This window comes from Mus caroli, unplaced genomic scaffold, assembly GCF_978045245.1.
Source record: "Mus caroli unplaced genomic scaffold, Mus_caroli_1 scaffold_6, whole genome shotgun sequence".
NCBI lineage: Eukaryota > Metazoa > Chordata > Mammalia > Rodentia > Muridae > Mus > Mus caroli.
This window is the reverse complement of record NW_028227261.1, coordinates 23,714,670-23,742,173: the sequence shown is the minus strand read 5'-3', so window position 1 is coordinate 23,742,173 and position 27,504 is coordinate 23,714,670. Positions and strand designations below refer to the sequence as shown.

General features: G+C 51.2%; 1 protein-coding gene across 1 annotated transcript; it reads left to right on the top strand.

Annotated features, from left to right (window-relative positions):
* Nucleotides 1-27,303, top strand: Crybg2 (crystallin beta-gamma domain containing 2). The gene is made up of 20 exons (XM_029475846.2): nucleotides 1-326; nucleotides 6,777-9,276; nucleotides 9,656-9,703; nucleotides 9,786-9,898; nucleotides 10,044-10,173; nucleotides 13,243-13,382; nucleotides 14,788-14,914; nucleotides 15,232-15,267; nucleotides 15,554-15,690; nucleotides 15,817-15,943; nucleotides 16,191-16,330; nucleotides 16,418-16,544; nucleotides 16,878-16,910; nucleotides 17,037-17,149; nucleotides 22,461-22,590; nucleotides 23,766-23,905; nucleotides 24,241-24,364; nucleotides 25,838-25,996; nucleotides 26,837-26,996; nucleotides 27,104-27,303. Exons 2-20 carry the CDS (start codon nucleotides 6,805-6,807, stop codon nucleotides 27,190-27,192), a joined length of 4,545 nt encoding a protein of 1,514 aa, XP_029331706.1. The 5' UTR covers nucleotides 1-326; nucleotides 6,777-6,804; the 3' UTR covers nucleotides 27,193-27,303.
* The last annotated feature ends 201 nt before the right edge of the window (nucleotides 27,304-27,504 follow it).

The following is a 27,504-nucleotide window of genomic DNA, read 5'->3' as shown; positions in this document are numbered from 1 at the left end:
GACACCCCAGGGCCAGCCGAGCCAGAGCCAGAGCCCGTACACACTCGTCTCTGTGTCAGAAGAACCCGCTACCATATCACTGTCACCCTGCGAGGGTGCGGACGGGTACCTGGGGAGGAAGGTAGGGAACCGGCCAGACCAGCTCCCCACCCCTGCGGCCCTGAGGAATCCAGGGGCTGGCAGGAGCCTCCTCAGGAACTCCGCCCCATCACTGGGTATCCAATCAACCCGCCTGGGGAGCCGCCGCTGAGAGCCCCACAGCATCAGGCAAGCAAGGTCCGGCAGAAGCTCCTAGTGGGCTGGGAACCTGGATTCCCACACAGCCGGTAAGTAAAGGTTGGCGCCCGAGGGACGTGATGGCGGAAGGTGAGTCTGATGTGGCAACTCCTACTTGGGTCCCTCTGCCTTGTTCCTGGACTCCCCAGACTTGAAGCTCCCATTCATTTTGGTACCCTTGGGTGTGAGACGGGGCTTGGGGAGACTCTGTGTCCACTCCCTCATTCTCTCTCTCATATTCTCTCTCTCATATTCTCTCTCTCATATTCTCTCTCTCATATTCTCTCTCTCATATTCTCTCTCTCATATTCTCTCTCTCTCTCTCTCTCTCTCTCTCTCTCTCTCTCTCTCTCTCTCTCTCTCTCTCTCTCCACCCCTAGGCTGAAAACCACCTCTGCCTTCCTTCCCTGTCCCCCCACCCCTGGAAGGGAAACCTCATCATGGAGAAGATAGGCTAGCCAGGGTAACCTTCCTTTCAGCTACTCTTGTTAATCCTGGGTTCTTTGCAAGAGATTGCAGACTCAGCCTGGGAATAGGCACCTTGCCAAGGTGCTGGGCGCCCTGGCACAGGTTGCTTAACTTCTCTGAGTCTTGCTTTGCTGAATGGGTATGGTAGTCAGAGATGAGGAAGAAGGGGGTGGCTACTGGAGCATGCTTTGAACTCCATTGAGCTGGGCTGGCAAAATAACAGGGATGCTCATTAAGTACACGCCATTGGCAATGGTAATTATCCCACCGGGCTCTGCGGGCAGCCACGAAAAGAGGCGCCGAGACTCCCAAGCTTAGAAGAGTTTTATTTGTGTTGAAGTGAGTCCCCTAAATCATCCTGGTAGGCTCGGAGCGGGGAGGCATGGCTTCTTCATAACTCAGTGAGGAGGAATGAAGTTGGGGCCTCTTTAGGCGAGTCCTAGGCCACCAGAGGGGCCTCTGAGAAGCTGCTGCTGATGGCAGAGGCACCAGTCATCTATGCTTTGTTGTTCAAGTGTAAGTGTAGTCTTCTTTAATCCACAGACTAGGAGCTAACCTTCCCATCAACCCCAGCTAACAAGAGCAGGAGACTGAGGTTCCGAAAGAATAAGTCACTTGCCCAAAGCTAACCAGCCAGTCAGAATTCAAACTCAGGTCTGTCTATGCCCTAGCCACCTCCCCAAACCCCCTAAGGCTGCACACCTTGCAAAGAGGTCTCTTTGGCCCTGTGCAGAGCACAGGGTAACCTGTGGTTGCTGTGTGGAAAATACTATGGATCTAAAAGCACCCTTAACAAAGCCAAAGTGAGGAGGTCCAGGTAGGGGTTGGTGTGCCAGCTCTGTGCCTAGGGAGGAGGACACAGATGATCCAAACTGGCCCTGAGAGCTGTCAGGGTACCCCAGCATGGGAAGGCAGTCTGTACAAGGACAAGGGGATGGAAAGTGAGCTGGTTTTAGATGCAGATGGGAAACAGGCAGGAGGGTGAGGTGGGGGACATGGGGTTCTGGTTGACTGGGGTCTAGGTATGAATACAGCCTGGAGTTGGAATGTAAGAGGTCCCTAGAGAGGAAGGAGGTGACTCTCAGGGACACTGTCCTTCTGGACCCACTCTCTGCTGGAGGGTTCTTTAAGCAGGTTTGACTAATGTGGGGAAAAGGGCAGAGTACAGCCGGGTAGCACGCAGGAATGTGTGAGCTCTGCGTGCACCAAGTACAGGTCCCTATTCAAGGGCAGATGAATTGCAAAGCAGAGAGAGCTTGTTTGTTGGCTGTGAGCTGAATGGGTGTGTGCCGGAGATACGTGCACACATGTGCTGTGGTGCCTATGTGTTCTATAACGGAGTGTGTGGCTTGCACGCCTACAGTGCCCCTGTGTGTTTGTGTCTCTTGGTGTGTGACCATGTGTGTGTTGCTGTGTGTTCCTGGCTGCGTTTGTCTAGGCGGGTATCTCTGTATTTCTGTGCTGTGTAATGTGGTGGGTCTTCGACTCTGTGAATGCCTGTCTGATGCGCCATGTGTTTGGCAGCATGTGGGCCTGTGGACTGGTTTGGCCTAGTTTGGGGGTGACTCACAGGTAAGCGGGGAGAATCCCAGGACTTGTTGGGTTAGCTGAGATTTTTTTCCCACGCTCCCCCCACACCCCCCTTAGCCTCTCCCTTCCCATACCCACACACCTTGCTTAGAGGTCACAGGTCACCTTGCTAGCAAATCCACTTGTAGACGTGGAGAAGAGAGGGCTCTTGGAACAGGCCCTTGTGTTTGCAGGGGTGGTAGCTAGGTTACTGGGGTGTGTCTCCAGACAAAGACAAAAGTGGGGAGCTATAGGCAGGCACATTCCAACACACATGAAAAACACCCTAGCCATCTTGACTGTCTAGGGATGGGACATGTGAACTGTCAGGAGGTGACCTCCCTGTCCCTAGAAATATTCAAGCAGAAGCTATGACCACATGCTTAAGGAATGAATGGCCATCAGGGGGTGTTGTCCCTGGGTTGGGCTGGGCCCAGAATGGCATGGAGCTGATTGCTGGGACGTCATCAATACAACCCTGCGCGGACTGCCTTCCTTCAGTTTCCCCCGAGCTGTTTCCCTGTGGCCTTGCTGAAGCCCATGGGACCTTCCAAACATCTGACCCTTTAGCTGCGGACTCCTGGGATATCAGCTTCTTAAGAAAGCTAGCCTTGGGTGAGTCTGGCCAGGACTTGGCACTTGGCCCCAAATAATTAGCACTGAGTGAATGAATGAGCGAACAGTTCGAGCTCAAGCTTTGTCACTTGCCGCCAACAACAAGCGATCTCGGGGGATGAAGACAGGGGACTCTGTGAGGAAGAGGCCACTTGTGTGGTGCTGAGTAAGGGACAAAGTGGGGGATCCCAGGGGAGAGAGCACGGCTTCGGTGAGGGTGGCAGGGTCGGGCTGTTGTAAGGAGCCGAGTTTGGGCCTAGGGTGTCTATGTGTGTCTGTTCTCAACTGACCCTGGCTAAGGAAGTCTTGGGGGTCATCCAGGACTCCCCATCCTTATTCACAGGCTGTCAGAGGCCCCACAGACTCTATCCCAGACACTAGTAACAACCAGCAGGGGTCCTGGAGTTGAGTCAGACATCTGTGGGCCTCAGGCCCTTTCATCTATGCCCTCTTATAAAACCTGAGTCACTGCTGGGCCACAGGGCAGGTCAAAGTTCTGTTTCTTCCAGTTTCTCAGGAAGGAGGGAGGTAGGGAGTGGGGAGAGAATTAGGGCAGTGGGCCTATTTCTCACTCTGGGTATAGCTGTTGGGGGCTAGGTGAGCAGGGTCTTTGGAGTCCCTGGGTCTGAAAACAGCCTTGCTATGTCATACTTGGAGATATAAGCGAGGATTGCTCCTTAAGGTCTGAAGTGAACCCCAGGGCTGAGAGGTACCCCAGTTGGTAGAGGGTTTGCCTAGCACCTCTGAAGCCCTAGGTTACATTCCAGAGCTGGGAAAAGGAAGGGTTGGGCATGCCTATCATCTGACCAACCATTCAGAGGAAGTAGACACAAGAGAATCAGAAGTTCAAGGTCACGGCTAGGGAGTGGACAAAGGTTGTCTGCAGTCTGCAGTAGTCAACCCATATGGTGGAAGGGGACAACCCACAAGCTGTCCTCATGTGCATCGTGGGACACACACACACACACACGAATGTGGACACACATACAGGCACACACACTCACCAAATGTAACTTAAGAAAAAAACAAGTTCAAGACCCTCTTTGGAAACAGAGAGTTCAAAGCCGCACTGGTCCACATGCGGCCCTGTCTCAAACAAATGAGCAAACCCTGGGGTGAACCCCACTCAGCCATGCTAGTATACGCATATAATTCCAGCCCTCTGCTTGGGAAGGTGAGAAAGGAGACTTGTTATAAGTTGGAGCCCACAGTGGGCTACATAAATGCTATCGGGCCAGCCAGAGTTACATAGCAAAATGCTATCTCAGAACATCAAAAAAGGGCCAGGCGTGGTGGTACAAGCCTTTAATCTCAGTACTTGGGAGGCAGATTCAGGTAGAGATCTCTTGTGAGTTCGAGGTCAGCCTGGTCTACATAGTGAGCTCCAGGACAGCCAGGACTACAGAATGAGACTCTCCCTGAAAGGATAAAAGCAAACAAGTAAATATTAAAAAAAAATTTATAGAGTAACCATCAAAACAGAGACTCAGTTTACCAGATAAATATGTAAACCTATATAAACATTTATATGGGGAGTTTGGAATGTGGCTAAGCTCTGAGGTTGGGGTACAAGTCTCCACAGCTAAGGGATGACTCTGAATAATAGTTTTGCATCCATCTGAACCTTCTAAATCTCATTGGCAAAATAGGCGTGTTTGTTTATAATTTACTAAAGATTTATCATTTGATGTGTGTGTGTATCTGTATATATGGTTATGTGTGTGTATGTATGTATCTGTATATATGGTTATGTGTGTATATGTGTGTATCTGTATATATGGCTATGTGTGTGTATGTGTGTATCTGTATATATGGTTATGTGTGTCTGTGTATGTGTGTACCTGTATATATGGTTATGTGTGTGTATGTGTGTATCTGTATATATGGTTATGTGTGTGTATGTGTGTACTGTATGTATGGTTATGTGTATGTATATGTGTGTATCTGTATGTATGGTTATGTGTGTGTATGTGTGTATCTGTATATATGGTTATGTGCACGTGAACACAGGTGCCCTGGGGCAGGAGGCACTGGGTTTCCCAAAGCTGGAGTTACAGGTAGTTGTAAGCAGCCCAACATGATTGCTGTGGACTGAATTAGAATCTTCTGTAAGACCAGCATTTCATTCTTAACTACTGAGCCGTTGTTTCTCCAGCTCACGCTGAGCTCGCCATGAAGTCTGCACTCCCTGATCAGGCTCAGTAGAACAATGAAAGTGGAAAGCATTTAGCCAGAAATTCCCAAACCCAGATTTCCACTTCGGCAGGTGTGGTTCACTGTCCCCGTTTAGGGAAGAAAATAATAGAGACTCAGATGAGGGAGGGACACAAACAAGAGGGCTGAGAAGAAGACTCAGTCAGGGTGTCTGCCTAACACACACCAAGTCCTGGGTTTGATCTCCAGCACTGCAAAGAAATAAGATCCAAGGCTCCGGAGAGCTGGCTCAGGCGTTAAGAACACTTACTGCTCTTGGAGAGGACTGGGGTTCAGTTTCTAGCATTCATGTGTTGCCTCAAAACTGCCCGTAACTTTCATCCCAAGAGATCTGAAACCTTCTGACTTCTGTGGGCTCCTGAATGCATGAGGTGGACAGCAGGCATCCAGTCAAACACACACACACACACACACACACACACACACACACACGCAAGTGGCACGATGGAGTGGCACGTGTCTCTAATCCCAGCACCTCTCTGCACCCCTCCCCCAATTTCTCCACCTATGGGGCAGGGGGGGATGGTTTCAGGGGAAAGATATCTCAGGCGTAGTGCATTGTAAGGCTGAGGGTATGTGTAGGGACCTCTGAGACCCACAGTGGTGCCCTGTTCCCTGCCTACTTCCCATGTGACTCAAGTACACACTTGCCAACATATAGCCACAGACCCCTAAGGGGACACTGGGAAGTTCATGAGCCAGCATTTTAGTTTGCAAAGCCAGTTTGTGCTCTCTCTCTCTCTCTCTCTCTCTCTCTCTCTCTGTCCTGAAAAACCCCTTGAAGTGTGAATCAACCCACCAGGAGCCTGCAGTTGAAGAAGTGACCTGCCCAAGGTCATCTGCTACTGATTGATAGATGTCTAGATGTCAGAGACCGGACACTGTCACTGCTTGAGGCCAAACATTTTTTCTCAGCTTCTCTTTTAAGAAACCTTGGAAGGCAGAGGCAGGTGGATCTCTGAGTTCAAGGCCAGCCTGGTCTATAAAGTGAGTTTCAGGACAGCCAGGGCTACACAGAGAAACCCTGTCTCAAACAAACAAACAAAGCAAACACTTTGAAGGACCCAGGAGATGGTGGTGCATGCCTTTAATTCCAGCACTGGGGAGGCAGAGGCTAACCTGGTCTACAAATCAAGTGCCAGGACAGCCAGGACTACACAGAGAAACCCTGTTCTTAAAAAAACAAAAACAAACAAAACAAAACCAAAAGAAAAGAAATGTATGAAACCTTGGTGGAATAGAGACAGAACACAATTCCAGAAGGGTTCTGTTTCCTGTTTCTTAGCCTTTGGTCCCCTGCATAGAGACCCAGCCTTGCTCTATAAGCCAATGAGACCGTGACCCATCCTCTCTTCTCTCTCCTTTTGGTGTCAGGCCTTAGCCTACACCCTTTGGGGACCTGGACAATGGGCATCATTTGGAAGTGGTAAGGTGAGCCCATAAAAGTCTCTGGTGACTCCAATCTGAGCGGAGACTCTTACTCCATTTTACAGATGTGGAAACAAAGACCAAAGGGTCACATGACTTGCCTGAGGTTACTCAGCTGGGTCTGGGCCTGGCGGGTGCTTTGTGCTGTGGGGACCCCTCCTTCTGCTTCCTGGTGCTCATCTTTCTCCCTTTTTAACTTTCGGTAGGGAGCCAGTCCACAGGGTGACAAGGAAGATGGAAGAGACAGCTGGGTCGCCGGCCCGAGCTGAGGCCCGAGTGGTCAGTGCCACATTGACATGGCGCCAACGGCCTCCTGTCCAGGAAGAGAGCAGACACCGTTTTCACAAAGTGTCCCTGGTGTCAGGTGCCAGGATGGAAGCCCCACAGGAGAACGTGTTTGAGCACAGCTTCCGGCGAGAAGAAGTCAATGGCTTTGTTAAAAAGGAAGAAGAGACTGTCAATTGCCAGGGTTCTGGGGAGGAGCCTGGATCCACGAACTTCCAGAGCCATGGGCCCATCTTTTCCAAGAAATATATTCCACCCCCCAAGGAGAAAAGGCCAACAGTGAGGGTGCAGGAGGCTGCGGATTGGGGTGATGGTGGCCCCCAGGCTCCTAGACCTGAACTACCAGGCATGGGATCCATGGCTCGGACTGAGTTATTGGTGCCCTTGCCTGGGCCTCGTGAGCCAAGTCCGCATCCTCACGTGGGCGTCGCCAGCGGCGGTTCCAGGAATCGTGAGGAATGGCGTGTGACACGCACGGTGAGGACCACCACCACCACGACTGTGGTGGGAGGTCATGTGGACCGGCGAGTGAGCAGCTCCGTGAGCGTGGGACCGTCAATGTCAGGTGAGACCCTGCCAAGGGGCCGCAATGTGACCCGAACGGTCCGGGCAGTAGTTGTGAGCCCCAGAGCTGAGGGCTCACCCAGCCGCAGCCAGGCCCTGGAAGTGCTGAGCAACCTCATGCCCGCTGAGCGCATCCCCCCTGCCAGCCGAATCCCAAGGCTCACTATGCTTACGGCAAGGGGCTCAGGTCCAGGTGGCACAGTGGGAACGACGCTGGGACAACCACTCGAGACCAGCACAACTGAGCTGAAGAATAGCAGCTCAGCCTTGGCCCCAGTCGGTGTCCCTGCGGTTGATCGTCCTGCTCAGAACATAGATATCCCTGTAGCCCATCCAATCCGAGACCAAGGCTCGGATGCCAGAACTGAGGAATCTTCAAGGCTGCAGGGAGCCTCCAGTGTCCTACTTCCCAACCAGACTTCTCAGAGCCAAGTCCCAGCATCCTCTTCTCCCAAGCCCCAAACCTGTGCCGCCTCCTTGACTCAGTCTCCAGAGCAGCCTGTGGTGCCCTCACACCTCGAAGCCCAGTCCACCCCTCACGTTCTGCCCGCTGTGAAAGAGAAGTTTACAGGTCTCCCTACGGCAAAGGGCGAGGTTACAGTGCCGGAACCACCTCTGAGCCCGTCCTCTCCGAGGAGGAAAGCTGTCCCTAGCTCACAAAGCCCTTGTGCTCCAGCTTCACCAAAGAATAAGCTCGTTCCGGACCCCGAGAATGTGCCCAGTCCTGCCCTTACTCAGAAAGAGGTGTATCCAGGCCCGAGTATTCCTGCCCATTCCCATACCCCAAAAGAAGTTCTGCAAGCCCCTGGTGCTCCCAAAACTTCATCCTCCAGGCCAACCACGGTTGTTGAGAACGCAGAAGGAGGTCCTTCCATCAAGAAGGAGGTTGGCCAGCATCCTCAAAATATCCCTCCTCCCTGTTCCGTTCCCTGCAAAGAGGCTGTTGAAGGCCCCACCTTCCCTGCTCCCCTGCCCCCCAAACAGGACGAGATGATCCAAGATTCTCCAGGGAACTCTCTCTCATCACCTACCCCAAAGGGAAGTTTCCAGAGCCCTGCTGTGCCCTTTGCCCCATCTTCTTCAGAGGCCAAGGAGTCCCTCAGTCTAGAAGGCTCTCCGACCTCAAAGCCAATGGGAGCAGAGGCCAGCACAGAATCCCAGCCCATCCCAGACTCCACTGAGGGGAAGGTGCCCTCAGAGCCATCTAGGGAGGAGGACGAAGCAGCCTTGACTGCAGACCTGGAGATTTTCCTGGATACTCTGCGGAGCATGGAGCCCCCTGAGATCCTCCGAACTCACCGATTGCCCCGAGCTCCACGTTCCTCCTACCTGGCTATGTACGCCACGCTCCCCGCCATTGAAGAGGATCAGCTGGGGCCGTGTGTACCAGGGCCCGGTCCCCAGGAGAGACCTGTATTGGAAGAGGAGGAGGAGGGGGAGGAGGAGGAGGAGGAGGAGGAAGAGGAGCTAGAGAACCCTTATCTCAGTGATGATGAGAAGCTCCGGCGGAGGCAGGAGAAAGCAGGGCCCCGCCCCTCCCTGGGTCTCCACCCACCCACGCCCACTAAGGTCACCTGCTCTCCCATGGAGATGATGAAGAAGCTCGTAGCTGGACAAGGCCCGGAACCTCAGCCCAGTAACCGACCTACTTCCCGCCTGGGAGGCAGTCTTCTCTTTGGCAATCTGGTGCCAACCAACAAGGATGCCCCTGCCCTGGAACCACTAGGCACAAAACTATCTGCTCTGCCACTCCACGGAGCACCAGGGGTCAGGAAGGTGCCAGGACAGTTGCCCTTGCTCTGCAGCGGAAGGCCACCTCCAGAGAAGCCAGCACCTATCGAGCCCCCAGAAGGGTGGGTGAGTGACCTTGTAGGGGTAAGGGACGATACCTGGCTTCCCCTTGAATGGTTGAAGAGAGTGGTGTTGGGCGGCCGGGTCCCAGGAGGCAGGGTCATCAGATCAGAGCTTAGTTGAACTTTGCAATGCACAGCATTGGGGTCTCAGTGTCCTAGTATAGTGGAGTGTATAGTTTCCAAATGGCTCGCTGTTTCTCAGAGCCTGGAAGCTGGGGAAGAAAAGTCATCCCAGCTCCTGGGACAGGGTGATGAGGCCCTGGGAGCTGGAAGCGATGGTGTAATCTTCTCTGTTTGCTGTATCCTTGGGGTGGAGGCCAGGTGAGGGAGCAGTGTGGGGGAAGTGGTGACCCCGTACATTTCTAATCCTGTCTCTGTCTCAGAGTCCAGCACCGAAGACCCAGGGCAAGCTGAACACCAGGCCTGGGAAGGTAGGCGTTTGGGGGCAAGTGGAGGCTGGCAGGGGACAGTGCCTGGGGACAGGGCCTGAGGACACCTGCTATGCTTTCTCAGGTGATCCTCTTCTCAGAGCCTGGCTGCCGGGGCAGAGGCAGGGAGGTCTGGGGAGACATTGCGGATGCTTCAGCGTGGGACCCCGTTGCGTCCATAAGGGTGATCCGAGGCTGGTAAGTGGAGAGTGCCCGGGGAAGGGGGCCCTGGCTGTGAACGTGGGGCAAGGAGGGTGGTGAGCTCTTCGGCAGTTCCATCAGCTACTCAGACTCTCTGGGTGCCATCTCCTGCCCTGTGACCCTGGGGTGTCTGGGTCCACAGCTGGATACTATACGAACAGCCAGAGTTCCGGGGCCAGAAGCTGTCCTTGCCTGAAGGGGACGTGGAACTCAGAGCCCTGACGTCTGCGTGGAGTCTCCAAGGCTTTGGCTCCCTGAGGAGGGCTGTGCAAGTAAGTGGGCAGCTGCCTAGAGTGATACCCTCTCTCCGCAGGGGTGGGGTGGGGTGAGGGGGTGGGGCAGAGGTCAGAAGGGGTCAGAATGGAGTACCTCTCAGTTCCTGGCCATGGAAGGTTGGGGTGAGCTGATGTGTATGTAGGGCCTGTGCCCCTGGGTAAGCAAGCTGGAGAAGTGTGGGCTGGAGCTAGATCAGAATCAGGTCAGAGTGGTAGGAGTGGGCCGGAGCCACCCATCACTCTCGGCAAGGGTCCACGGGGCTTACTCATTTACTTGTTCATATCTTCATAGACACTCCCCTGTCTCATGATTTTAATTAAAAGTTTTATTACATTTATTTGTGTGTGTGTGTACACGCGTGCTCACGCGTGCCTCAGCATGAGGGAACGCAGAGATCAGAGGACATTTTGCGAAGGTCACTTCTTTCCTTCCTCCATGTGGGTCCTGGAGATGGAACCCTGGTTGTCAGGCTGGGAAGGAGGCACCTTTATATGCAGAGCCATCTTGCCAACCCCACATGTTTCTCATATCCATTATGTGTCCAGCTCTGTGCCAGGCAACTGGCATAGGTTTCCCTCCATGATTCTCCTTTGGGTAGACACTGAGGGCCCAGGAGAACAATAGGTCTGGCTGGGAACTTACAAATCTCCACTAGGTTTCCAGGAAGAAAAACCATGAGACCTGAAGGAGAGTGATTTCTAGCTTAGGGATAGCTCAAATTTTTTGAGACTAGCTCTTAGATAAAAATAGACTGATTCTTGAATTCACAGTCTTCTGGCCTCAACCTCCCAAGAGTCGGCTGGGATGGCAGATGCGTGCCACTTCAGTTGTAATTTTTGAGAGATGGGTGCGTGGTATGAAAAGCCAACATGATATTGCATCTGACAGTATTGTCTTCATGGATCGAGTTTACAAACTACTGATACTGAATTTGACCAAATGGTATCCGCCCCTAGAGAGATGCACAGCAATGCTAGCTATAAGACCCATCAGACACCTTGGAGGCTTGTTTCTGGGTTTCTGTTTTCTTTTGTTTGAGACAAGACCTCACACAAGCTCAGACTTAGCTAGAATTTACTGTGTAGCCTCAGCTGACCATGAACTTGCATCAAACCTCCTGCCTCAACTTCCCCAATGCTCTGCTTACAGGCTTACAGATGTGAACCACCATGCCCGGGGCCCTTATTATTAATTGTTAATTTGAGACAAGGCCTGATGTCAGCCTAGGGTAGCCTCAGACTCACCACGTAGCCAAGGCTAGTCTTGAAATCTTGGTCGTCCTGCCTCTGCTTCCTAGGTGCTGGGACTCCAGGAATGCTCCAGCATAACCAGCTAGTTGTGTGTTTAATGAGATGAGCACCTGACCCCAGAACTGTAGTTCTTTCTCTGGTAAGGATGATGGAGTCCGAGAGGCGAGGAGCTAAGAGAAAGGAATGGCGGTTTCCAAAGGCGCTGCAGATACACACTTGTTGGTGGGCGAGTCACTGTGAGACACAGTCAACTCATCCCTGTGGAGGAGGGCGTGAGGCACAGGAGGCAAACAAGAGCTCCGAGGTCACACAGTACTGAGATCACTTGATTCTCTCAGCACTGAGTTGGCACCTACTGTGTGCCAGGCCCATGGGATGTGCTGGGTTGCAACACTGAACAGAATGCTTCTCTGTCCTTGGCTGTCTTGCTTCTAAGCTGTGTGACCTTGGGTTGTTTTCTTAACTGCGCTGAGCTTGCCCTTCCCATCTGTAGATGGAGACCATCCCTATAGACGGACCAAATGGGATCCAGTAGAATATGGCCCTAGCACAATACGCAGATGATTGGTTCTCGTCTGAGCGAGGACATGGAAATGGTTCTAGAGAGGAAGAAAGACCCAGAATGCAAAGGAAACTTGCCGCAGCTTGGGATGAGACGCAGGCGCAGCCGCGGCTGGATGTGGGCGTTAGGAGGAGGGGGCTGGGAATGGAGCTCAGTCGAAGTGCTTGCCTTGTGAGTGTGAATTGTGATTTGGATTCCCCAGCGCCTCACAAAGCCAGGCACAGTGCCATATGCCTGTAATATCATCATTCAGGAGGTCGAGGCAGGGAATTAAAAAGCTGAAGGTTAGGACTGATGAGGTGACTCAGTGATGTGTCACCAGACATGACAACCTGCGTTTGAGCTCCTAGACCGGCATGGTGAAAGGAGGAGACCTATTTGCGAGTTGCACTCTGACCTCCAAGCACATGATGTGGTATGCCTGTGCCCCGTCACCCCACAGACAAACAAAAATCCAAAATATTCAATGTAAAAAATCAGTAAGCTTAAGGTCAGCATTGGCTACACTATGAGTTCAAGGTTCAAGGCTAGCCCGAACCACATGAAACTTTGCCTAAACAAAACAAACAAACCAACCAACCACCCTGGAGCATGGGGTTTGGTAAGAGACCTTGCCTAGCAGGTGCAAGGGCATGGATTCTACACACAGCACCCACACCAAACAATAACAAAAAGCCAGTCTGGACCAAGGTCAGAACTGTCCATCAAGGTAGAATCAGGAACTGGTTAGCTATCTTGCACCCCTATCCCCTCCCAACAGTGGAAAGTTGGCCACCCAGGGCGAGGAAGACCCTGACACCGAAGGTTAAGGGTTCTAGAAGTCGCTGGGCAGTGGTGGCACATGCCTTTAATCTCAGCACTTGGGAGGCAGAGGCAGGTGGATTTCTGAGATTGAGGCCAGCCTGGTCTACAGAGTGAGTTCCAGGACAGCCAGGACTGCACAAAGAAACCCTGTCTCAAAAAAAAAAAAAAAAAAAAAACCAAAAAACAAAAAACAAAACAAAACAAAAGAAAAAAGAAAAAAAAGGGGGGGGGGGTTTCCAGAAGTCCAGCAGGCACCAGTGAGGACTCCGCCTGAGGTCAAGCTGGCTGTCCTTGTAGAGACCACTCCCCTGGTTTCTTAGCAGCCAGCCAGCTGGGCTTTCCCAGAAGCCCCTGGGAGCCCTGCCAGGCTGGTGTAACAGGGAAGCAGGTGAGACAGAGAAGTCTGTAGTTTGTACTTGAATGCCCACCCCCAACCCCTTCTTTCACAGGACTACTGCACTCCCAGGATCAGCCTGTTCTCTGAGGAGGGCCTCAAGGGCAAGCCAATGACGCTGACTGGAGACTTGAAAGACTCTCAAAGTCTGGAGAGACCCCTACAGGTGGCATCTGCCACTGTCACTGCAGGACTGTGAGTCTGGCTATCTTGGGATCCCTTGACATTCTCTGCACTGCCACATGCTGGGGACACAGAGCAAACAAGACACCCAGTTCCTTTCTTCAAAATCAATCTGAGGGCGCGGCTCCGAGGTGCACACAGCACACAGAATGTTCTGGAATGGGAGGGTTGGAAGTGCCATGCACAGGGTTGCAGGGGCTAAAGTATCAAGCCAGCAGAAGATGGGGAGGTGGGGACCTGGGTGTAGTCATGAGGCCTTCCTGGAGGAGGAGATGCCTCCATTGCAGTGAGCTAGCTAAGAAGCTAAACTACAAGAGGACAGGATTTTCTTTCTTTTTTTTTTTTTTTAAAGATTTATTTATTATATGTAAGTACACTGTAGCTGTCTTCAGACACTCCAGAAGAGGGAGTCAGATCTCATTACGGATGGCTGTGAGCCACCATGCGGTTGCTGGGATTTGAACTCTGGACCTTCGGAAGAGCAGTCGGGTGCTCTTACCCACTGAGCCATCTCACCAGCCCAGGACAGGATTTTCTATTCAGACGTGATCGGGCACATTCAGAGAGAGATAGTCTCAGTTTCTGTGTTTTAATCAGTTCTGTAATCCTGGTGTTAGAAGCCGGCCCTGAAGTATTTGTTAACTATGTACCTGGGGAAGGAGTCTATCTGGATGAGGGACCAGCACATGACAAGAGGAATGAAAGGGCTACATCTACCAAAGTTTAGACCCGGTCAGGTGGCGCATCACATGATTCTAATCCCATCCCTTGGGAGGTGGCTGCAGAAGGATTGCCACCAGGATTTCAAAGCCACCTTGAACTGTGTCGATCGACAGACAGACAGACAGACAGACAGACAGATAGAATAAAATACAAAGCATGATCTGAGACTAGGAGTTACCCAGTGGTCGGGTGCACACTTTTAGCAGGTGTAAGCTCCTGGGTCCCAGCCTCAGAATCAGACTACAAAAGATCCAGTATGAGCAGTGATGCTCTGAAGTACCAAGGAAGGAGGATCATGGGCCCGTGTGTAGCTTGGCTTTCCTTTGAGAACTACTTGGGTTTTTATAAAGATTTATCTATTTATTTTATGTATATGAGTACACTGTAACTGTACAGATGGTTGTGAGCCACCATGTGGTTGCTGGGATTTGAACTCAGGACCTGTGGAAGAACAGTCGGTGCTCTTAACCGCTGAGCTATTGCTCCAGCCCATGAAAGAACTCTTAACTGCTGTGTGTGGTTGCAAGGGGCCAGCCACAGGAAGGGACATCAAGGATCAGCTTCTAAAATGGAGAAAGAATAGGGATGTCTTTTCTGCTATTCCTATGCAAGGACCCCTCAAAAACTCTAAACTGCCCCACCATGCCAAGTCTTTGTCCTAAGGAATTCAGTGGCTTCTCTGTTTCTCTCCCAGGTGGCTGCTCTACCCCAAACCATTCTTTGAAGATACTCCCTATATCCTAGAGCCCGGAGAATACCCTACATTGGAGGCCTGGGGTACATCAGGCCCCAGTGTGGGTTCACTAAAGCCAATGAGATTGGTAAGGAGCATGGGACACCCACAGGCCTCTCTGTCTCAAGTCCCATGTTGGGTGGCCCTGCACCTGAGGGCAGGAGATGGGGGAATACCATAGATCAGCTCCTTGGTGCCTCACTGCCCAGAGCTCCTACTGGGAACGGGACTGGAGGAGAGAGAGGACTAACCTGAGGTGTGGCACAGGGTCAATGGGAGGGAAAAGGGGAAATATAGGGCTGCAATTCTTAGGAGTCTTAGGATCAAGGGAAATCTAGATTTCCCAGGTCTTAATTTGTCTTTAGCCACCTCTGGACTAGCCTTTCAGCCATGTCTCCTTTGCAGGGCTGCCCAAGCGTGGAGAAGCCAGGGGAACCCAAGGTAAGGGGGACAGACCAGATCTGAGGGTATTTGGTGTGTCTGAGTGTTTGTCACTGTGACCAGGACAGGAGATTGGGGCCTTGAGGGGCTGAGGGCACAGGAGTCTAGGTGGGCAGGCCTGATGGGCTCATCAGGCTATGGCTTTGGTGTGTGAATCCGACTAGAGGCCAGAGCACACAGTCAGCAATGCTCACAGGGAGGATGGGGGCTCCAGGTTGGTGTTGTGTAGAGCCATTCCTAGAAAGCCAGATTCACCATTTATCACCGGGGCTCCCCTTTCATCCAGGCTGTGGTGTATGAGGAACCAGGTTTTCAGGGGCAGAGCTGGGAAGTAAGTGGAGACATCTACAACCTTCAGCAGCCTGAGGACAGCCAGAGTCCCCAGCTGACCTCCGTGGGGTCCCTGCGAATCCTTGGGGGCTGGTGAGGATTTAAGAGATTTCTTCTATCTGCCCTGTCCCTGCAGGTTTTACCCTTGGTGGGTGGAGAGTGACTGGGGCTGTCTGGTAGACTCACTGGTGTTTTGGTCTATCTTTCCCCTTCCCCTAGCTGGGTAGGCTATGAGAAGGAGGGCTTCCGGGGTCACCAGTACCTGCTAGAAGAGGGCGAATATGCTGACTGGTCACACTGGGGAGGCTATGATGAGCTGCTGACCTCCCTGCGGGTCATCCGGACGGTGAGCAGAGGCAATTGGGCTGCTTGGCCACACCCCAACTTCCACAGCACAATTTGAGAGAAGAATTTGCACCCTCAGTCTGTTCTCCCCGGCAGAATGCCCCCAAGAGCTAGCTTCCCTCCTGTGGCTTTTCCCCAGGATATGCCCCACACCTAATCCCGGGGTGGGTGGCTTCCCTGAGATCTGGGCACTCCTACGGGTTTGCATCGGTGGCTGGGAGAAACCTGACTGTCTCGGGGGGCCCCAGGACTTTGGAGACCCGGCCGTGGTGCTGTTTGAGGACATGGACTTCCAGGGACACAGAGTGGAGGTGAGTTCTGCACTGCCGGATGTGGAGCTAGCCCAGCACGGACCCAGCACGCAAGCCATCCACGTGCTCAGCGGCGTGTGAGTAATCCCCGCCCCAGGCGCAGGGCGGGCCCAGGAGCATTGCCGACCCCGCCCTCGCCGACCCATCCCACGCCCTCCCCGCAGGTGGGTGGCCTATGAGCGAGTAGGCTTCTCCGGCGAACAGTACATCCTGGAGAAGGGCGTGTACCGTAACTGCGACGACTGGGGCTCGGGCAATTGCGCCCTTGGCTCCCTTCAGCCAGTTGTGCAGGTGTGTATCTGAGCGATGGGCGTGACCGGGGGCGGGCCGTTGGGCGGGGCCAGGTGGTTCGCCTTGACTGCTTAGTTAAGGCAGGAAGAGGGAGGCCTTGGCTAGGAGGGACGGAGGCGGGAGGGTGGGCAGGATATTGAGGGCGGGAACTGGGGCTCAGTGCCCCGTAAGGGGGCGGGGCGATGAGCAGGAACATCTTAGGGGCGGGGCCTCAAGGAGGGGCAGAGCCTGTCGAGGCTGGACTGAGGGATAGCCACAATGGTTTTGAATCTCAGTGGCTGCGGGTAGAGGCTGACCTCCTCCTTCAGTCACAGCGCAGATCTCTTCCTTCAGGTGGGGGAGAGCGATCTTCACTTTGTCTCGAAGGTAAGGAGGCGGCTGCACGGAGATCTGGTAGGCTCTTCACAGCCTTCGTGTCAAAACTTCCCTTGGCCCTTATCTTTGCCCCTCGCCTCTTTTTTCACTCTAACCTCGTCACCTCTCTGTCTCCAGATTCAGCTTTTCTCAGGCCCCAATTTTCTGGGCGACCACATTTCCTTTGAGGATGATCAAGCCTCTCTGCCTGCTTCCTTCCATCCCCAGTCATGCCGGGTCCACGGTGGCAGGTGAGCAGGTGGATTGGGTAGAGCCCAGAGTGCTGGGAGAGGCAAGGGGAGGGGCAAAGGACACACATTTCCCACGATTTCCTTCCTTAAGATTAACTGTTATGTCCTGAGTCATAGAATGTGAAATGTAACCCTGGAGATATTAGATAGTATAGTACAGAAAACCCCAAGAGAAGGGCACATGGCCGTAATCCCCCCATTGGGGAGGGAGAGGCTAACTTTAGCTCAGTTACATAGAGGTTTAAGGCCTGAGTGAGACTCTGTCTTTTTTTTTTTTTTTTTTTTGGTTTTTCGAGACAGGGTTTCTCTGTATAGCCCTGGCTGTCCTGGAACTCACACTGTACACCAGGTTGGCCTTGAACTCAGAAATCCGCCTGCCTCTGCCTCCCAAGTGCTGGGATTAAATGTGTGCCACCACCACCCGGCGGTTAGACTCTACAAGTCTTGTTCCATTTATAATCGTGCTTTAAGGAAATCAGGGGTTGGTGAGACAACTCAGGAAGTGTGAGGGCCTGGGTTCAGTCCCAGGATCTCACAAAGGAAGCAGAGAATCAGTTCTGAAACTACTCTAGCGTTCACATGAGAACAGTGACATGCGCGGGTACATGCACAGGTACACGCACGCACACTCAGACACTCGAGTTTTTAAAAATTCTGACCCCCTTCCAAAATTTCAGAAACTTTCAAGACTGGAGAGATGGTTCAGTGATTAAGAGCACTTGCTGTATTTTTCGGAGGACCCAAGTTTGATTCCCAGGACCCTTGGGAGTCAGGTCAGGCAGCTCACAGCCATCCTAATTCTAGTTCCAGCCACTCCCTAGAAGTCTACAGGAGCTGTTTGCCTTCAGACCACTGCATTGGCCCTATGTCCATACAGGCTAGACACTCATACAAATAAAATAAGTTGTTTTGTTTAAATCTAAAAAGTAGCCAGGCGGTGGTGGCACACATTTAATCCCAGCACTCGGGAGGCAGTGGCAGGTGGTTTTCTGTGAGTCTAAGGCTAGCCTAGTCTACAAAATGAGTTCCTAGACAGTCAGGGCTACACAGAAAGAAACCCTGTTTCAAAAAAAATCTAAAAGTAATTTTAAAATCTTTAAAAAGAAAGAACTTTCAGAGCAAGTGCCTGTGTTACAGGAAAGCACTGGGGATGTTTGGAGGGGCAAAGTGGGGAGCCATAGAAAGGATCTCCACACCCACATAGGCACAGGTCAGTAGCATAGCTACACACATAGACCCTGTCCATGTCCAGCGGATTAGCTGCTGCTCTTGGGACCCAGTGAAGGTCACAAATGGCCTTGCTTGACTTGACCCCATTCTGTCCACCAATCCTCCTCCCCTCCTTGTTTGCTACTATATGTTTGTTTGAAGGAACATAACCATCTTACTTTCTGCTCTCTCTTTCTCTCTCTCTCTCTCTCTCTCTCTCTCTCTCTCTCTCTCTCTCTCTCTCATTTTCCACAGCTGGTAGCTAAATTGAGGGATAAGTTGTCTGATTTTGTTGGCAAGTCTGTGTAATGGTGACATAAACTTTCTATTGCATAGGTGTGAGACCCATGAGTCTTGTCTTCCCTTTTACCAGAGGGTAATTACCAAATTTATTCCTTCTTCTTTAATTAAAACATTTATTTATATGCATAGGTGTCCATGGGTATCGGTGGAGATATAACAGGAAAACAAAAATTTTTGAGATAGCATCTCACTATGTAGACCAGGCTGGCTTTGATCCCATGGAGATCCACCTACCTTTGTCTTCTTGGGTGTGTTACTATGCCCAACAATACTATTTAAATACAAAGTGTTTGTGAGACAGGGCCTCACTATGGAGATCTGAACCAGCAACAGAGACCGTTGTGTGTCTGGTATGTTCAATCCGTGTAGTCACTCTTCCTGGGCATGCTCAGATCGCTCCACCTTTGGAGCCCAGTCTCTTAGTCCTTTTGACATGGCCCCATAGTCTGGGGAACATCCTTGTTTCAGGGGCACAACATGATGCCCCCTTCCCTAAAACAATTATGTATGTTTCTCGCCCAAATCTAGAATCAAGAATTTCCTAAGGAACTCCAGTTCCCTTTATAGGAAATGGTAATTAGCACCCCACATCTGCATACTAAGTGTTTCAAAATTATAACGCTTGTATTGCTCCCCAGGGTATTGATCTTAGGTCCAATTCTTCCTCTCAGCCCCATGCTTCCAGAAATAAGACTCAGACTCAAGATATATTTACAAATACCGTGGCCATATAGCTAGGCTCTTCTCTTACTAGATCATAACTAAAATACCCTATTTATATTAATCTATATTCTCCTTGCGTCTTCCCTGGTGAATCTTCCTGTGCCTCGCTCTATCCCAGAATTCCTTTGCCTCCCAAATGCCCCGCCTTCTATTTTCTATTTATTCTTGACAGGTGTCACATCCATACAAACATAAGATATTCTCTCTACACCGGAGTGGAGCCATTGAGAGCTGTGAAGTCCTTCTGTTTCTTTTTACCCTCAGGACATTCTCTTGCATCTGCATAGTTGTTAATAGTCAAAAACTACCTTTTAAAGAAAATAGGCGGAGGCAGCAGGATCATGCATAATTCGAGGCCACCCTGAGGCTCTGAGACCCTATCTCAAAAAAGCAAAAATAAACAAAGCCTGGCACACAACTTTAATCCCAGCACTTGGAGAGTAGAAACAAGAGCGTAGGCTCATTCTTGCCTGGGTTGTGAGTTTGAAGCAAGCCTGAAATACATGGGAGAAAGAAAATCTGAGAGAAATTTAAAATCATCTTTTTGAGGAAGATGTACTTATTATTGTTTTATAGGTTCGATTGTTTTACCTACCTGTATGTATGTTAGTGTATGTGTACCATGTGCATGCAGTTTCTGGGCAGACCAGAAGAGGGCGTCAGATGCCTGGAGTTGGAGTTACAGGCAGTAGTGAGCCCCCATGTGGATGCTTTAAACCTCAGAGCCATCTCTCTGGCTCTGGAAATACTCCTGTTTGTCTATGATTATGTTACAAACTTGGTGTATAGTGAGGTTAATTTAATGTGTTTTTAACTTTTGGGAGCACTTTACCTATGCTCACGTATTCGTTTGTAAGGAAAAGGACTGATCCCCCGGCCTCACATGCGCTCGGCAAGCATCTGCCAGTGAGCTCTGCACCCAGTCCTAATCTCCACTTTTTTGGAGGGGGGTATAGTCTTTAAGATTATAAAATTAGGCCGGGCGTGGTGGCGCATGCATTTAATCCCAGCACTCGGGAGGCAGAGGCAGAGGCAGGTGGATTTCTGAGTTTGAGGCCAGCCTGGTCTACAAAGTGAGCTCCAGGACAGCCAGGGCTACACAGAGAAACCCTGTCTCGAAAAACCAAAAATAAATGAATAAATAAATAAATAAATAAATAAAAATTTAGGCTGGGCAGTGGTGGCGCACGCCTTTAATCCCAGCACCTGGGAGGCAGAGGCAGGCAGATTTCTGAGTTCGAGGCCAGCTTGGTCTACAGAGTGAGATCCAGAACAGCCAGGGCTACACAGAGAAACTCTATCTTGAAAAACAAAAACAAAAACCAACAACAAAACAAACAAACAAACAAAAAGATTATAAATTTAGGGGCAGGTGGATCTTTGTGAGTTTGAGGCCAGTCTGATCTACAAAGCGAGTCCAGGACAGCCAGGGCTCTGTTCTACAGAAAAACCCTGTCTCATAAAACAAACAGAAAAAAGATTACAAATTTATACAAATAAGCAGGCATGGTAGTGCACACCTTTAATTCCACCACTCACAAAGGCACAATCACTGTGAGTTGGAGGCCAGTCTGTCTACAAAGTGAGTTCTAGGACAGCCAGAGCTACACATAGTGAGGTCCTGTCTAAATCAATCAATCAGATAATCAATTTATGCAAATAACCTGAACAATTCAGTGTGCAGAGAGATACAGGAGGAGGAACGGCTGGGAAGAAGGTGTGTCAACTGGTCTGAGGCAGATGGACAACACACAAGCTCACTCCTGGCCAGGAGCTTAGTAGGTTTTTTTGTTTTGTTTGTTTGTTTTTAAGATTTATTTATTTAACACTGTCACTGTCTTCAGACACATCAGAAGAGGGCATCAGATCCCATGACAGATGGTTGTGAGCCACCATGTGGTTGCTGGGATTTGAACTCAGGACCTTTGGAAGAGGAGTCAGTGCTTTTAACCACTGAGCCATCTCTCCAGCCCCAAACTTAGTAGTTCTAATGATAGAAGCTGTTTCCACAGCTCCTGTTGTAACTCAGCTTCATCTAACAAGATAAACTGTGTGACTTAAATAGCAAAAAATAATCTTTTCCTGTTTTTCCCTCCTGCATCCTCCCTTACGACAGAAAGCAGAGCTCTTGTCTCTTCTGGGTTTTGAGTCTGGTGCTTTAGAGCCTTTGACACCCAGACATCCATCTTCCTGTTCCATTTTCTTTTTTGGCAGGGGTGGGTTCATGACAGGGTTTCTCTTGTGTAGCCCTAGCTAGCTGTCTTCGAACTCAGAGATCCACCTGTCCCTGCCCTGCTCCTGCCCCTGTCTTCATAGTGCCAGGACTAAAGGCATGTGTGCTCCATCACTGCTCAGCCCTCTTCCTGTTCTTAGAAGAACACTCGTCCAAGCTTAGGGACTCAACTTCCCAATCTTCTTGAAGGTACCCCGGAAGGCCACATATGGGAGACAGAAGTTGAGCCTCTCCCTCCACCATATGCGTTGTAGCAGTTGAGTTCAGGTGTCCTTCTCGGCATTGAGCACCTTTACCCACATAGCTGTCTCACTAGCTTGACTCTTCTTTGAGACAGGGTCTTACTAAGTTGCCTAGGCTGGTCTTGAACTTGTATGCTCCTCTGCTTCAGCCTCCCGGGTAGCCAGCAGGCCCAATGCTGGTGGACACTGGGGTTTCTACCGTGCTTTGCAATAGCAGTGCTGAGGGGTTAGACTTCTGACTGTGTTCTTTTGTGTGTTTGAAGAGTGCCCTCGTTTAGAGCACTGGCAGGCTGCCTGCCTGCAGAGCGCCATGTTCCACTTCAAAGGGCTAGCTTCAAACTCACCAAGATCTGCCTGCCTCTGCTTCCCTGAATGCTTGGATTGAAGAAGGGGCACCACTGTGCCCATGCCTTTACTCTTATTCCTTCTTTTCTTTCTTTCACCCTTGCTCCACTCAAGTCCTTTCTTATGTCTGTCCACCATGAACCTCTCCTTGATTAGACGAAGACCCAAGTTCACAGGCAGTGTGCACTCAGGGTACCTGGTAGGTGTAGCATAAGCTAAGCTCTGATGTCACCTTTCCCTCTCTGTCTCCTTCCAGCTGGGTCTTGTTTGAGGACAAGAACTTTGAGGGAGACCAGCACATTGTGTCAGAGGGCGAGTTCCCCACTCTCACAGCCATGGGCTGCCTGGCCTCCACGGTCCTGGGCTCTCTCCAGAAGGTTCCACTGGTGAGTTCCCCATCCAGACCACAGAGGTAGAGGGAGTGTCCTGTCTCACCTACCACCTAGTGGCCTGGATGAGCAATGGCTTCCGTAGTCTCTCAGTGTGCCCTTGATTCTGAGGCCCCTGAGGCAGTTCAACTGACCAGGTGTTTTTTGAACATTCACTGAAATAGTTCCTGGAGACATCAGACTTAGATAGTGGGACCTAAAGGTGACAGTGCAGAGGGGTGTGTCGCACTGGGATGGGGCCAACTGACACGCAGACTGGCTGAGAGGCAGGGCCAGCTTTTGCTCAGGTGATGGCCCATTCAGAGAGGGCTGTGCAGGAGAGACCAGAAGGGCAAGGCAGGGAGAGGCTACCTCAGTGACCCACAGTGGAGGTAATATGCTGTTCCCTGGAAGAGACTGACAGAAGCCGCATGCACACTGTGGGGACCAGGAGAGTGACTGAGCACTGCTGAGTCAGAACAGCTGACATTTGCTGAGCGACCCTTTTCAAAGTTTGTGAGTCCCCGAGCCACTCTGACTTGTTCCGGGCCACACAGCTAGAAACAGACAGAGCAGATGTTCTCCTGGGCTGCTTGGTTATCCAGCTTGTACCCTATACCAGCACATACACTGGGCGCTAGGGATCATTAGACCTGGGTCTGGAGCCCAGGTGTTGGGCTTCAAGTCATTGGTCTTGCCTTCTTCAGCCTCAGTGCCTTCTCTGCTAAATGGAGACCATGATAGTATCTATCTCAGAAAGGGATTGGACAAATTGTTCTCCCAAGGATCTGGCCTGCAACAAGCCATGGATAAAGGAGAGCAGTTATTAATCTCTGTGACGATTAGTTATCATCCCTGAGAAATGAACAGGAGATGATACAGAATGAGCCCCAAGTTTCCAGCCTACCCATTAGTTCTCAGGAGTTCTGACTCTCTGATAGGTTGGCGCAGGGATACACAGAGTCCTGTAATCCCAGCTAAGGCCTGTGCTATGTAGCGAGGGGATGGTTGAGTTTGAGGTGGTGCCAGTCTGTCAACACATTGAGACTGAAAATCTGGGGACACAGATAACAGTCAGTGTCCTCAGAAGGGAAGAGGCCCTCAGATCCGAGACACGGATCTTGGGGTCACAGGGCAGAGTCTGGACTCGGGTTATTTCGCGGCCTCATCCATCTCTCCTCCTCTAACCCCAGCACTTTTCAGAGCCTTCCCTGTCCCTCTTTGGCCTCGAGTGTTTCGAAGGAAAGGAGATCGAGCTGACTGGGGAGGTGCGAAGCCTGCAAGCCGAGGGCTTCAACAATCACGTGCTGTCTGTGCGCGTCAAGGGCGGCGTGTAAGTGTGTGCTCCAAACTGTGTTGGGAGACTGGTAGGATGGGAACCCCCCCCCAGGCCATGAAGGAGGGAGTAGTAGGTCTGAAGGCCTCTGGCTCGGGGGGGGGGGGGGGGGGAGAGGTGGTGGAGGTGGGGCTCAGTTGAATGCTGAGTTCTGAAAACCCCGAATGGATTTGCTAGCCTCTTCCTCCCACTGAGGGCCCTCACCCAGTGTCAGAGAAGAGGGGGCAGAGGTGGTTCTAACATGTGTACTTTGTCCTCTTGTCCTCCTACCTGTCTCTGTCTGTGTCTGTCTGTCTGTGTTCCTCTGTGTTGCTGGCACCTGCTGGGCACAGCTGGGTAGTGTGTGAGCACAGCGACTTCCGGGGCCGCCAGTGGCTAGTGGGCAGCTGTGAGATCACCAACTGGCTGACCTACAGCGGTACTCAGAGGGTGGGCTCCCTCTACCCTATCAAACAGGTAGGTAGCAGCCAGCTTGAGCACCTCGGCGGGTGTGCCTGTCCACACATACGCCTGCATGTGTTTCCCAAGTTTGCTGTTGGTGTCAGGTCACATGATGACCTCATTCTCTTCTTGCATTGCCACCTCAGTCCTTTTTCTCTAAATCAACTTGAAAACAAAGCAGCTTTACCTGTCCTAAAGGACAATACAATATATACAATAAGCTTATTCACCCAAAACTGCAAATCATCTCACGGACAGAGTTTGCATGCAAGAGTGTATTGTCTGTATCTGCTTGTCTAGACTTTGGCTTCAGTTTTGCACACATATATTTCTAAGCTATGGCTGTGGCCTGTGTGTGTGTGCGTGCATGCATGTGAGGAATATGTATACGCACACACATGTGCCCTTCTAAGAGTCTATCTGTACGTAAGCTATTTGGGGTCTGGAGGATATGGGTGTCTGTGTGCCTGCCCATGCCTGTGCCTCAGAGAGTTCTGAGCCATGTATGAGGACATGTGTTTAGTCTCGTTGTTCACAGACTCTCATGGCAACATTGTCGGAAGAAATCCTGGCAAATACCTCTAACTCTCATTTGGGGAGATAAAGACCCAGGGAAGTGAACAAGGAGTTTATCCGCAATTTTGGGCAAGCACTGTTTGTCTATGGATCTTGCATTGTGTGTGTGTAGTATAACCCTGGCTAGTATAACCCTGGCTGGCCTGGAACTCTCTGTGTAGACCAGGCTGGCCTCGAGCATCCATCTCCCTCTGCCTCCTGAGTTCTGGGATTAGACGTGTGGGCCATCTCGCCCAGGTGTTTCCTCATCTATAAAATGGGGATAACATTTGTGGTCCTGCCTTTGTTGAAGACTGAAAATCGATAATGACTGCAGAACCATTGGGCAGTGCTCTAGTGGGAAACATGGCTCAGATCGCACCGAGGGCTTACATCATCCTTTCTGCTACCATCACCGCAAACAAAGACCCTGCTAATGCTGGAAGAGCCACTTCTGATCTCTGGACATCTAATGTCACTGTTCTTCTCTTTAGCTTTAGCATGTATGTATGTATGCATTTTCTCTGTGTGTGTGCATGCGTGAGTGTGTGTACACGTGAGTGTGTGTACATCTGTAGTTTTATAATCAGCTGTACCTGTAGTAAGCATAAGTTGCTGGTTCAGAACAGGCTGGAAGGAGCTGTGTGTCAGTTATGATGTGAATGTGATGGCCGCATAGACCTGCGGGATTGTTTGTGCCTTCTATAAACTGTGCCACCTTGTGGACTGAGGGTATACCTGCCAAGGTCCCTTAACACATATCTATAGTTACCGCACTATGCATATAGTATGGGTGTGTAAAAAAGATGTGACGTTGTCAGGGGGAACATTTGGAGGCAGGGAAGGTTTAGGAGTATGGGTCCCTCGAGGGTCCCGAGTTGAGGGTGGTAGGGCATCCCTGACAGCAACGTCTCAGCCTCTTCTCACCATCAGCGCCGAGTCTATTTTCGCCTTTGGAATGCGGCACTAGGGGGATTCCTGTCAGTGCCTGATCACGTGGAGGACATGAAAGCAGGCCGCGTGGTGGTCTCCGAGCCCCGAGCTGGGGGCAGCTGCATCTGGTACTATGAAGATGGCCTGCTGAAGAACCAGGTACTGTTCCAGAGCTTGTTCTGCTGAGACCAGGTTTGCCATCCTGCCTTGGGAAGTCCCAGCCCAGTTAGATGCAAGCTGCATGCAACCCGGAAGTAGAGATGCGAGCTCATTCATCTTTCCTATGTTATATCTTCAAAGAACTAGTGTTTGGGGTTGGACAAGGGCCACAGTAGTTAAAAACACTTGTTGCAAGCCGGGCAGTGGTGGCGCTTGCCTTTAATCCTAGCACTTGGGAGGCAAAGGCAGGTGGATTTCTGAGTTTGAGGCCAGCCTGGTCTACAGAGTGAGTTCCAGGACAGCCAGGGCTACACAGAGAAACCCTGTCTTGAAAAACAAAACAAAACAAAACAAAACAAAACAAAACAAAACAAAACAAAACAACAAGAGCACTTGTTGCTTTTGCAGAGGACCTAAGTTCAGTTCCCAGCATAAAAATGATGGCATAGCCATCCCTAATTCTAGTTGCAGAGTATTTGATGCCCTCTTCTGACCTCTGTGGGCACCAGGCATGTGTTTATTTCACAGACATGCATGCGGTCAAAGCACTCATAAAATAAATCTAAAAATGAATGAAGAGACTTACCTAGGGCTAGCATTCAAAAGTAGTGTATGAGCTGGGCAGGGTGGCCCACGCATTCAGGAGGCAGAAAGAGTTGAATATCTATGAGCTCAAGGCCAGCCTGGTCTACATAGCAAGTTCTGGGCTAGCCAAAGCTACATAGAGAGATACTGCATCCCAGACAAAAGAAACAGCAACAACAAAAATCCAGCGAGCGAAGGATGGCTTGAGTATGGGAGATTTCCTAGGCCAAATCTCACGATCTTCTGGGGCCTCAGGTGGCCCCCACCATGAGCCTACAGGTGATTGGACCTCCTAGCCCAGGCTCCAAAGTAGTACTATGGGCCGAGAGCCGCCTACCACGCCAAACCTGGAGCATCAATGAATTGGGTCACATCTGCAGCCAAATGTTTGAAGGCCAGATCCTGGATGTGAAAGGTAATGTAGGGGTGGGGTGAGGGTGCACGAGAGGGGAGTAAAAACTGGGCTGCGTCCAGCACTCTCTGACCACCTCTGAATTTTCCCCCCTCCACCCCCCCCCCCAGGCGGACGAGGGTATGACCGTGACCATGTGGTGCTGTGGGAACCAACCAAGGACAGACTTTCCCAGATCTGGACTGTCCGTGTACTTTGAACCAACCAACGCCATCACCAGTTTCCTGCACGAGGCTTTTGCTGGGATGGAGTGTTTTATACAGATTTTGCTGTGAAATAAGCTATTTTCTACTATGCTGCTGGTGGTGTCATCTCTGTACCTTGATGTTGGGGTGGAGAGGGTCCAGTTGCCCCTCGGCCTCCTCTTCTGGTTGGTTTTGCTTCCTGTGCAGCTTCCCCTGGCCACCAGGGGGAGCTGCATACCCACACTGGTGTGTCATCCATTCTGCCTCTCTGACTGTGGGGACTAGCCAGCCAAGCCTCTGTGGTTCCCACCCCAGTGCAGGACTCA